At 35.3% G+C, this 11,670-nt stretch overlaps 1 protein-coding gene across 4 annotated transcripts; it reads left to right on the top strand.

Moving 5' to 3' along the window:
* The first annotated feature begins 4,126 nt into the window (after positions 1-4,126).
* On the top strand, positions 4,127-9,827 carry LOC149225169 (large ribosomal subunit protein uL11m-like). Of its 4 annotated transcripts, none has more exons than XM_089376971.1 (4): positions 4,356-4,494; positions 4,648-4,718; positions 8,791-8,932; positions 9,060-9,827. In XM_089376971.1, the coding sequence occupies exon 4, from the start codon at positions 9,139-9,141 to the stop codon at positions 9,520-9,522; it is 384 nt and encodes a 127-aa protein (XP_089233097.1). In that variant the 5' UTR covers positions 4,356-4,494; positions 4,648-4,718; positions 8,791-8,932; positions 9,060-9,138; the 3' UTR covers positions 9,523-9,827. The 4 variants fall into 4 exon arrangements, with proteins under 4 accessions (XP_089233095.1, XP_089233097.1, XP_089233096.1 ...); XM_089376968.1 differs by lacking the exon at positions 4,648-4,718 and adding an exon at positions 7,249-8,632 and having other exon boundaries at positions 4,358-4,494; positions 9,060-9,734; XM_089376969.1 differs by lacking the exon at positions 4,648-4,718 and having other exon boundaries at positions 4,127-4,494; positions 9,060-9,702.
* The last annotated feature ends 1,843 nt before the right edge of the window (positions 9,828-11,670 follow it).

Here is an 11,670-nt window from a genome sequence, read left to right as displayed (position 1 = left end):
AGGAAAGGATCAAGAGTTATAGGAGAAGAGAATATTAAATATATGATAGGGCGAGATAAAAGGTCCTAAAAACTTATAAATATTAAAAATTAACATTTTAATTTAATTTGAAAAAACTTATACACATTAAAAGTTAAACTTTTAATTCAATTAAAAAAAGAGAGAATAATAGTTGTTACAAATCCATTTGGGCACATCACTCCCATCATCCAGATCAGTGTTTTAGGGCTCATCAAACCCTAATTTTAGTTGCTACATGCCCTAAACAAGTCGTCGTTTTGAATGCCTTCTTCCCAGACAGTTTCATGACTTGAAAACATCCTGAAATGACCTCTAAAGGGACCAGCGTAGGTAGGCCCATGTAAGGGTGCGTTGTAGAGCAGTTGAGCCCAAGCCAGGGAGCTCTGCAGAGCACATATGCCCTCTTTCACATGCGTTGGGCAAGATTGAACAAAATTCACATAGGGTTTGGGGAATATTCTTATCTCTTGGAGTCATCTAGAAGTTTCCCTCACTTATCAACTCCTATGAGCTCGAAAATGGATGAGGAATGAGTTAAGATGCATCCTATCCTCTCATCCCTTCCTCCATGGAACTAATTCTAAGTATGGAAGGCCATTCAATACCCCCATTTATGACATAACCTCCTTCATCTTCCTATAAATTGAACACTCATCTAAGTGATCAAGGGGCTGGACTATGTTGAATTGTAAGGAGATAATGTTGCTATGAGAATTGACTTTGAGACAAGTATTGTTATGCTACAAGTTTGTCATGCTTTTGATGTGATGTGGATGGGATCCAAGTTGGAGGAGTGACTTCGAATCAAACTTGATGGTTGTAATTCCTTCTTCTATTCAATAAAGTATTTGAACCTTTTTCCCATATGCTTATCTTGTTATATGATGCTTATATGTGTGAATGTATCTGATTCCATTTACTTGTATTTAATAAATGTTTTTCTTTGCTCAGTTCTTTGTCTTCTGTTGATGTTTACAGGTACTTCTTAAGCGTGTTAAGTAGGGGAAGGAGCGACAGGATCAATACAAAGGAGACAAGAGGAAAGCGGAACTACAAGTGGGTCTTCTCATTCTATTTGTCTTATCTATTGCTTATAGGAAAAGGCTAAAGTGCTTTAAACTGTTGTTCTAGATATTGCTACTTATCTAGGGAATTAGTATTTATTCGTAGATACCAAATTCTTCATAACAATAGTGAATCTAAAAATATTTAAATAAAGAATTGAAATTGAAGATTTGTTTTTTTTTTTTTTTTTTGGTGTCGAGAGACACTCTCTAGTCTAGTGTGGAAGAGAAGTTGTAATGTAGACTCTCTCTAGTCTAGTGTGGAAGAGATCTTGTAATGTCCTGTCCTGTCTTGTTACGTAAACATTTTGACTAGGTCAATCTACATAAAAAATAAAATAAAATAATCAATTAGTAATTAGAATAAAATTGAAGTAAAATAGTCAACCCATGGTTTTGCCAATGATATTCTTATGTAAGAAGAAATATTATATATATATTTTCTACCAACCTATATCCATCTTAACTTCGGATCGTCTAGAGGGATCAAATATCTTGAGGTGTAAACCTCTTTTAGAGTGAAAAGAGATTTGATCTCTCTCATCACTTAGTAGATCCCAAGCTAAGATGGATCTAGGCTTGTTAAATTGAAAAGTAAATTAAAAAAAAGAGAATTAAAATAAAAATTTTAAATTGATAAATAAAATTAGAATGTAGAATTATTATTATTTTTGAATTAGCAATAACGAAAAAAAGGTAACAAAAGAGAGAAAGATAATAAACACAAAAGAAAATCGAAGAATGATCAACAATTAGAATTAAAGAGAAAATTAACTAGGTTCCACAAACCAAAGAAAAGAATTATTGGGATATATGATGCATATCAGGGTTACAAGACTAGCTTAACCTGTAACCATCTTCCTTGTTGAAATTCTTAGGGTGTTTTTAGATTGTGAGAGATTTTCGAATGATTTGAGGATTATGATAAAGAATAAATGCTAAGATCTTAGCATGATCAAAATAGATAAGATGTTGAGTTTCGAATGAGTACTCAACAATGACTAACTTAGAGTTGCAATTATGGGCGATATATGCTATGTGCTCTTTGAGGTGGGCCAAGAAAGATCATCCAATTTGATCGATGTAGGATTTACCATAGGAACAAGGAACATAGTAAATACCAAAAAATTGAAAGGGGTCATATTTATCCTTGAATGACCAAAATAAGTGTTTAAGGGTTTTGTAGGGTTTAAATACAACTTTTATATTTTTCTTAGATAAAATCTTAGTAATTCGATCAATAGCCCTTTTAATACCAACCTCGATCCATCTCAACTCTGGATCTATCAGATGTAGAGAGTGATCAAATCTCTCTTCTGAGTGCAAAACTTGAGGGAAGGTTTCTTTGATCCCTCTCAATGTTTGATGGATCTAGAGTTAAGATAGATCTAGGCTGGTTTAATATATAAAAGATAGGTGGTTAAGACAATCTACTCTATGGTTAGACTATAAAATCGAATAATCTCTTTTGTTATAAAATAAAACCCAATAAGAATATATACTTGTCTTTGTAGGAGCTGATTTAGTTTTATTTTAATGTTATCATTCGAACTCCTAATTTAATAACAATTATATAAATCCAATAATTTCTTTTGTTATATTGTAAAACCGAATAAGAATATATTCATGTCTTTGTAGGAGCTATGATTTAGTTTTATTTTTAATGTTATCATTCGATCTCCTAAATAAATTTAATAACAATTATGTCTAAACTAAGTTGTTATGAGCATCTAATTAAATAAGCTACATTAGTGAAGAATACCACGGACAAAACCATGTGTATAAAAACTTGAAACCCCCAAACCTCCATTTTATTTTAACTATTAATCATTATTATTATTTATTTTTTATTGAGGAGAGTTTTTCTCGAAAATCACATCAAAATTCATTTGTCGATGCGTTTCGAACCAGCACGATGCGCTTCGAACCAGCAAGTGTGGTTCATCGTCACGACAAGATTTATCTTATCTTATTTCACCATTAGAGAAGAACACCATGGACAAAACCATTAGTTGTGAATACCTAGAGCCCATAATCCTCCTTCCATAAATTTATTATTTTATCTTATTAATTATTTTATTTTATTTAAGAAGAATACTATGGAAAAATCATGGGTTGTGAAAACTTGAGTCCAAAAACTTTTATGGATAAATTTACTATTTTATTACACCTACACCACACATGGTATTAGGCATTCAATTTTGTCTTTGACCAAAAATTTATACTGCTTATCTATAGTTTAACATTAGGAATTCAATTTTTGTTATTTTTAATTATTATTTAAATTTATTTATTTGTAAGGTGATTGGTTGAGGTTTTATTGTGCTTGTTGTTTACTAACTTTTATTTCTATTAGTTACTAATTTTTTGTTTTTCGTTTTTTTTGTATTATTTCTATTTTCATGAATTATATTTTTTTCTCCATATTTTCTATTTAAGATGACTTATTATTATATTAAAAACATATTTTAATAAATTTAATTATAAAAAATAATATATATTAATAAAAAATAAAATACATAAATATAAAAAATAAGTGTATATATATTAATATAAACAATATCAATTAATTATAATCTTAGTTTTTGGTGATAGCATTCAACAATACAATGATTTAATAATTATTTTATTTTTGTAATATTTTTTGTTTTTAATTCAATTAAATTATAATTAAACTAAGCTGAAAATAATAATTACTATATAACTCGTTAATTCTTATTTTTTTAATGCAATTTAACAAAATCAAAATATTTACCAACATATATACTAGGAATAAAAAAAAAAAAAAATATTAACATATTTAACCCATACACATAACATCTCATCATCTAATCTAAGCTCATACAAACCTAACACACACCTATCTAATTTCTACACCTACAATAAGGTAAAGTAACTGCAACATTAGAGAAATGGTTTTAAATGACAAAGTTATGCCCTAAATATTAACTCTCTATGCTAAATCTGCATTACTAAAACTTTGTTTTCCTAATCTATTTATTGTGTAAAGCTGGTTTGGTTTCTGTTTACCGCGAGGTCTCATGAAAGCTGGTTTCTATTTACCGCGAGGTCTCATGGAAGTCATTAAAAACCATTTCATTTCATTAAAACTAGCCACATGATGGTATTTGTGTGACGCCATGATGGTATTTGTGCGATGCTAAATGCCCAAACGCGATCACTCATTTTAGTTTCAACGGCACCCTGATGCTATTTGTGATGCTAAAACCCCAAACGATATTCAATATTTGTGATGCTAAACCCCAAACGCTTCAATTCAGCTTGAACCCTAAGTCAGCCTCGGCAGAATCAATCAGTTATAGTAAAGCATCTGTTATTAGAGGAATCAATCCCACGAGATTGCCATTGACATTGCAGGACGACGAGGATCCTCTGCTTCATCGCCCAAGTGAGTTGACCTTGATACCATTTTTCATAACTTCTTTTGGATTTGTGATCCGTTCTGGACATAAATAATAGTTTAGTATAGATTGTAGAGTGTTTGCTGCTCTTTGTTTCTAGTTTTTGTTTACAGAAATCATCCCTTTTTTTTGGTCCCCAGGGGGAAATCGACGCTAACGAAAAATCGCCCAGTTTTTGACCCTAGGGGAAGAGTAGCTTGGGGATTGTCAGGTAAAGCTTATTCAGGAATTTCGTAATAGTCGATCTTGGACTAGTTGTGGTAAAGCTCCGACTGATCTACTGCTGAACCACTGTCGAATTGACGGTTTATAATGTCTAAATTAGAAGCGATTTTGACGAGGCGGCCAGTGGCGGCCACCATCAGAATGGTAGTGCCGGCGGGGCAGGCCAGACCGGCGCCTCCCGTTGGGCCTGCGCTAGGTCAGTATCGCCTAAACCTTATGACATTTTGCAAAGAGTTTAATGCTCGCACTCAGCAGTACAAGCCCGAGACACCCATGTCCGTACTCCTTACTGCTTACAAAGACAACACGTTTGAATTCATAGTCAAGACCCCCTCCGTCGCATGGTATTTGAAGAAGGCCGCAGGAATTGAGTCAGGCAGCGGAAAACCCGGTCACCAGGTTGTAGCCACACTAAGCCTCAAACACATCTATGAAATTGCAAAGGTTAAGCAATCCGATCCTTATTGTCAATATATGCCGCTGGAATCAATCTGCAAGTCGATAATTAGTACAGCCAGGACAATGGGGATTGAGGTTAAGAAAGAGTTAGATTAATTGGTTCCTCAATTTGTTACTTTAAGCTTAGTCGTGGGGTTACAATACCATTTTTGGGTTTTTGATGCGGGATAATGTGATTCTTATGTCCCTGGTAAAGCTCAAAAACTGATACTGAGAGGGCTAATAGATTAAGCCAGATGTTTTGACTGTCTGTTTCATTGAATACTCGTGTTTTTAGTGATTATTGAAGTGGCATATGTCATCGAGGACATTTGTTTTTTAACCAATAGCAGTGTGACTGTTCTTGAGGACGTTTCAGCTTCACATTGTGATGCAATTTTAGGCAGCTACATTGATTAAAATTTTGATTGCATGTACGTTTGAATGCAAAGTGGATTTATGTCGTAGTTAGAATTTAATCCATATTCAATGATACCCAATCTCAGTGAATAATTTCATACATGAATCCTGTATTTAGCATTTACCTTTCTATTAAAACATTTTGAAATAAAGAAACGAAACATGAAGACAATAAAGGCAAGTAGTTGTAAGTTCCCGTGTTGTCTGTATTCTAGCTTCTAGTAAATTATATGCTCAATTACTAATTTCGGCTAAATATACAATGGCATACTGATCTGAGGAGAGGATTTGCGATGTGAAGAACCTCTTCTGCTGTGCAATTACTTTTTGTGCAAAATTCAAAGCAGGTGACAACCTCCTGCATGTTTTTTCAGCACAAAACAGTTGCTAGAAGTGCCATGACATTAATCCAGCACTAAATTTATAAACTGGCTCCTACTAATGGACACATGATGTGTAAAATGTATTCTTTAACAGATGCTCAATTTTGCTTTGTTGGCTGGTTTAAAGTTTACAGCCTTACTCTTATCTTGAAGAAAGGGTACTTGCTTCCCTTTCACTTCATAGGTATATGAAAACCCAGCTGTGTACGCTCCCATAACCATGAAGATTATACCAGCTCCCTATGGTTAGTGGATCAATGATGCAAGTGTAACACTCAGCCATGTGGCAGTCACAAGGTATTTAGGCAAGGTTTTACTAACACTGGCATCGCAGACTATTAAGATTTAGACATGGCCTCAAAATGATGTATTGACCAGTGTTGATAATATCGCCGAAATATCAGCAATATTCGTAAATATCGCGATATTTTCGGCGAGCCGAAATATCGCTGAGAAAATATCGCGATATTTTCGGCTCCCAAAAATATCGCTCGGCAAAATATCGCGCAACGACCTAATTTATCGCTAGGAGACAGTAGAAAATCGCTGCACAGGTTATAAAATTCGGATTTTGGTTTTTTATGAATCATTTTCATTTCTGATTGCTGGAGAAGGAAGGAGAGAGCTATGTGCTTGTTGCCAAGGAGGGTTTGAGCGTTCCATAGCTATTATCGCCACCAACAACGAAGATTTCATTGATCTAAGCTTCAAGAACAGTGAGACAATTTCATTTCTTCCATTAACAGGTATGTTCAAATAAACCCCTATTTTAATGAATTTTTTGTTAGTTTTAGGATTGTTCTTGCTTCTCTATTTGCCTACAATCATTTTGCTTGATTTTTTTTTTTCCATTTGAAAAGATTTTCATGCCCATGAGCAAATGCAAGGGTTTTAAGTTTTTAAGTTTTCAAGTTTTCTCCATATTTGGAGAGCAAACTCCATTTTTTTTGAGTTCATAGCTGCAGAGGCTATTTATTAATTTTATTATATATTAGGGGTTCATCTCTATAAAATTTCTTCACCTTAGAAATTAGTTTCTTATTGTGCAATGTGAAGTTGTGAACAGTGAGGTAGGTTTACCGTTTGCCTATTTCTAAAAGTAAATTCTATGTATGAATTTATGAAATTTCAAATGAATTTATAAATTTTCAATTTTCAATTCACATTGCAAAATTGCAAATAATGTAGCAAAAAACTGTTTTGTAAAATGATGTGGTTATTACTATTAGTATTACTTATTAAGTTACTAATTCCAATTTTTTTGTGGTGCCCTAGGTTTGAGTTAGCCCACTACAAAATACAAATATGCCAAAAGCCTTAGACCCATTTTGGGAGTATGGGAACCCTGATGGTGGGACAAATCGTGCATATCTTAAAAAGAAGGAGAAGCAAGAAGCAGATAGAGTCATGGGGAGGTGTATTTTCTGGAGCGACTTACCTCTCAGCATCACCAAAACCAATCCATTTTGGCAGCCAATGTGTGATGCTATTGCTGTTGTGGGCCCAGGGTACAAAAGTGCCACATATGAGGAGTTGCGGGGGCCAATTCTTCAAGCAGAAAAGCAGGACATCAACTCTAGATTGGCGGAGTTGAAAAAGACATGGGAAGTTACTGGATGCACAGTGATGTCTGATGGTTGGACAGATAGGAAGGGTAGGACCCTTCTAAATTTCTTGGTACATTGTCCTAAAGGTACCATGTTTATTAAATCGTTGGATGCATCAGAACATATCAAAGATGCAGCAACGATATGTGAGTTGTTAGATGGGTTCATTCGGGAGATTGGTGTGCAGAATGTGGTGCAAGTCATAACAGACAATGCAGCTAATTATGTGTCTGCTGGCAAAATGCTTATGGAGAGGCATCCCACATTGTTCTGGACTCCGTGTGCAACACATTGTCTCGATTTGTTGCTTGAGGATATGGGGAAACTCTCCTTCATCAAGGAGGCGGTTGATATGGCTAGGAGCATCCCCAAGTTTATTTATAACCATGCTTTTGTTCTTAGCCTCATGAGGAGGTTCACTAAAAACAAGGAGTTGCGGCGTCCTGCCATCACATGTTTTGCCACAAACTTTATTACTCTTCAGTCTTTGCTTCGATGTCAGTTCGAGTTGAAGCAAATGTTTGTGTCTGATGATTGGCGTAATTGTAGATACAACAGGAGACAGGACGGGAAAGCCATTGCAAAAATGGTGTACTCTGAGACATTTTGGCATGGAGTAGAAGAAGCATGTGCAGTTAGTGAACCTATAGTAAAGGTTCTCAGATTGGTGGATGGGGAGAAGCCTGCAATGGCTTATTTGTATGAGGGCATGGATAGGGCCAAGGAGGCCATTCGTTCTTATTATGCAGACAAGGGTTCTGTTGGCCTTGATAGGCAGATGATGTTATGGGATGTGATTGATAGTCGGTGGACAGGGATGCTTCATCGACCCATTCATGCAGCAGCACTCTTCCTCAACCCCGCATTTTCATACAAATGCAACTTTGATTTTGATGGCGAGGTGATGGAAGGGCTCCATTCCTGTATTCAGAGGATGGTACCTGATCCTGAGCTTCGTAGCAAAATCAATTGCGAGATACAGTCTTATCGGGATTGTGTTGGCCTATTTGGCTTTGATGATGCTATTAGGGAAAGGACCCTCTTCATGCCACGTAAGTGACAAGTCATCACTCATTAGAAATTAGAATTTTCAATTTAGAATTTCCTTACTTATAATTCTATTTCTTTTAAATTCAATTATGTAACTTTTATTTGAAAGTTTAATTATGTTTTAAGTTTTTGAATTTTTTATTTCATTATTTTGTTGTAGATATTTGGTGGCGAAGTTATGGTGCAAGGGCACCAAATTTGCAGAAATTGGCCATACGAATCTTGAGTCAAACATGTAGCTCTTCAAGGTGTGAGCGCAATTGGAGTGTATTTGAGAAAATACACGCAAAAAAGCACAACAGGTATAACTTTGAGCTCAAGCCTTCAGTTGAGCAATTACATTTATTGTAATTAAAATTTTTAATTTGTGACCTTCAAGTGTCAAGAGTCAAGAGTCAAGACTCATTACTTTTTTTGACACTCTTACAGGTTGGAGTTCGCACGCCTCAACGATTTGGTGTATGTGCATTACAACATCCGACTTCGAGTGAGGCAAATAGAATCACCAATGGATCCAGATGCCATTTCCTTAGACAATATTGATGTATTGTCTCCGTGGAGGGTGGAGTCTGAGGAGCCCATCTTGGAGGAGTCACCTTCATGGTTAGAGCCAGTGGCAGATGATCCATTAGAACAGGGGCAGCAAGAGGAGGACTCGGAGTCGGAGGAGCAGCAGCACTCAGAGGAGGAGGAGGAGGAGGAGGAGGAGGAGGACACTGTGGGAGCATCAACATCAACACCATCTGCTATAGATATAGGAGAGCATAGCCCCATACCTAGCACTCATTATTTGACATTAGGTGCAGAGGCAGGGTCAGGGCCTTCTACTACTAGGGGCAGGCCTGGCAAACAGCCCATCATGTTTTCTCGTAAAAGGGGGAGAGGGCAGTGATTTCAGATAGATAGCTGCTAGTTTTATTTGTTATGCTACATATAACTCATGATGATGAGATACTTTTATATATGTGATGTTATTTTGTATTGGTTCTCCACATTTGAGTCCTTGAATGGACAATTATCGGGGATCAGCAGGATTTGGTATCGCTTTTGATGTATAATTTCTATTTGACATCATATATATCAGTGTTTTCTTCATATTTATGTGCCAATGTGTTTATTTCATGTTGTTATTGCTTTATATGTTTAAAAATCTGAAAAAAATGAATATATTATGCATTTTTTATGCTTGCCGATATTTGCCGATATTTTGCCGATATTTTCGCCGATATTGCCGATAAGATATTTTCTGGACCCTTGCCGATATTTTCCCGATACCGATATTATCAACACTAGTATTGACTCTACTCAATAGAACACTTGTCATTTCTCTCTCCCACAATCATCCTCAGAGACCTTTCTCTTCATTCTGAACGAGAAATCAATCAACAAGTCACCTTTTCAAATGTCAGAAAGAAAAATTAGTCAACAAAACAAGTTAAGCTTATTTATGATAGAAAAGCGCAGCTGATCATTAATTGGTGTACAACATTTGAATTGGGCTATTGAGGAAACATGTTGAAAGGTATATTTATTATGTCTTAGTTGTGCAACCTAGAAAGGCTTATAACTTATGTTGATCGATAGCACAGTTCTTGCTAAAGCGAACATTTGTATCAATATCAAAACCCATATATATATTCAAAATGAAATTGATGTTGAATTAAGGTACATTTTGGTGTGAATGTACTGAAAAAAATAACTTTTTTCGCAGGTTACATATTTATTCAAAATGAAATTGATGTTGAATTAAGGTACATTTTCGTGTGAATGTACTGAAAAAATAACTTTTTGCCAGGTTACATTGCCTGGGAAAATTCTTGAGTAACTCCCTTTATTTGCGGGTGATATTCCAGGTAAACCCTAGAATCTTCAGCGTACAATGTCAAATAACAACAAGGCTTGAAGCTATTATATCAACATGCCTGTTAAGAGGTCATCATGTTACTTGTGGGAATTGAATCCAGGCGGGGAAGATATCAACATTCCTCCCCACCACTTGAGCTATACCCAATTGACTACTGAAAAAATAACTTATAAATTAATATATCTTATTATTAAATAAAACCAATGTGTCATGAGCATATCTATCTTTTCACAGTATTTTCCAAAGGCTCCTGTTCTTCCATTAAAGAATCTATAAAATCATGTTCAAAACCAGCTTTTGTAAGTCGCCAAGCTTCTAACAGGTTTAGACCAAGATAGAGGGTCCTTCCAAAATCAAAAGAGCTTCTGCAGATTGCACTTGCGCTTTCCCATTTGTTTCAGAATGCAGTGCAGCCATGATGGCTTTGAGTGCATCTTGTCTATATAAAATGTTTGTAGAGGCTGTACCTTTAGTCAATTTGGTATTGCTCAGGGAAGACAAACATTAATATGCTTCATAATGAATATTGGCAACTTGTTTGCCTGAAAAGAATATCTTTAGAAAGTTATGTTTGCAGACGTATAAAACTCCACACCATTATTGTGCGGAGAGGTGCATGATAAAGCCTACTACAGGGGAGCTTGCCATATGTGTTTGTAACATTGATGTGGCATACATCAGCCAAAGATATTACTTAACATACTTAGATGTATTATTATAAAAAAATAATTATAAGGTTGATCAGGAAGTGCAATTTTTTTAAATATTTTGTGGAGCGCAAAAACTTCAGGAAAAATTTGCAACTTGAAAGATTTATATTTCCTGGTGCCAGATAGATCTAAGGCTAACATGGATCTAACTGTTAGAGAAAAGAACAAACATATCTTTCAATATAAAGAGTCACACATACCAGAATATCCCACTGAATGAGCAGGGATGCAGCCATGGGCTGCTGCTCAAACAATGCTGTTTGGAGGTAGTTCAAAAGAATGTGGATAATATATAGAGGCCTTTCCTTTTGCAATTCACTCAACACCTTACTAATCAAAACCCTTCTGATAAGGAAAAGGAAAACCAGAGTAAATTAAATTCAGTTGAATCCATCAAATAAAATAGACTTCTTTGACTGAGACTAACTATATCCTAGCTTTAACTATTGGAATGCAAATTTGGCAG

This window comes from Pinus tabuliformis, chromosome J (genome assembly GCF_031772625.1).
Source record: "Pinus tabuliformis cultivar Carrire ecotype Pingquan chromosome J, CPIR1, whole genome shotgun sequence".
NCBI lineage: Eukaryota > Viridiplantae > Streptophyta > Pinopsida > Pinales > Pinaceae > Pinus > Pinus tabuliformis.
Note: the sequence above shows the minus strand (reverse complement) of the source record. Positions and strands in the feature narration are given on the sequence as shown.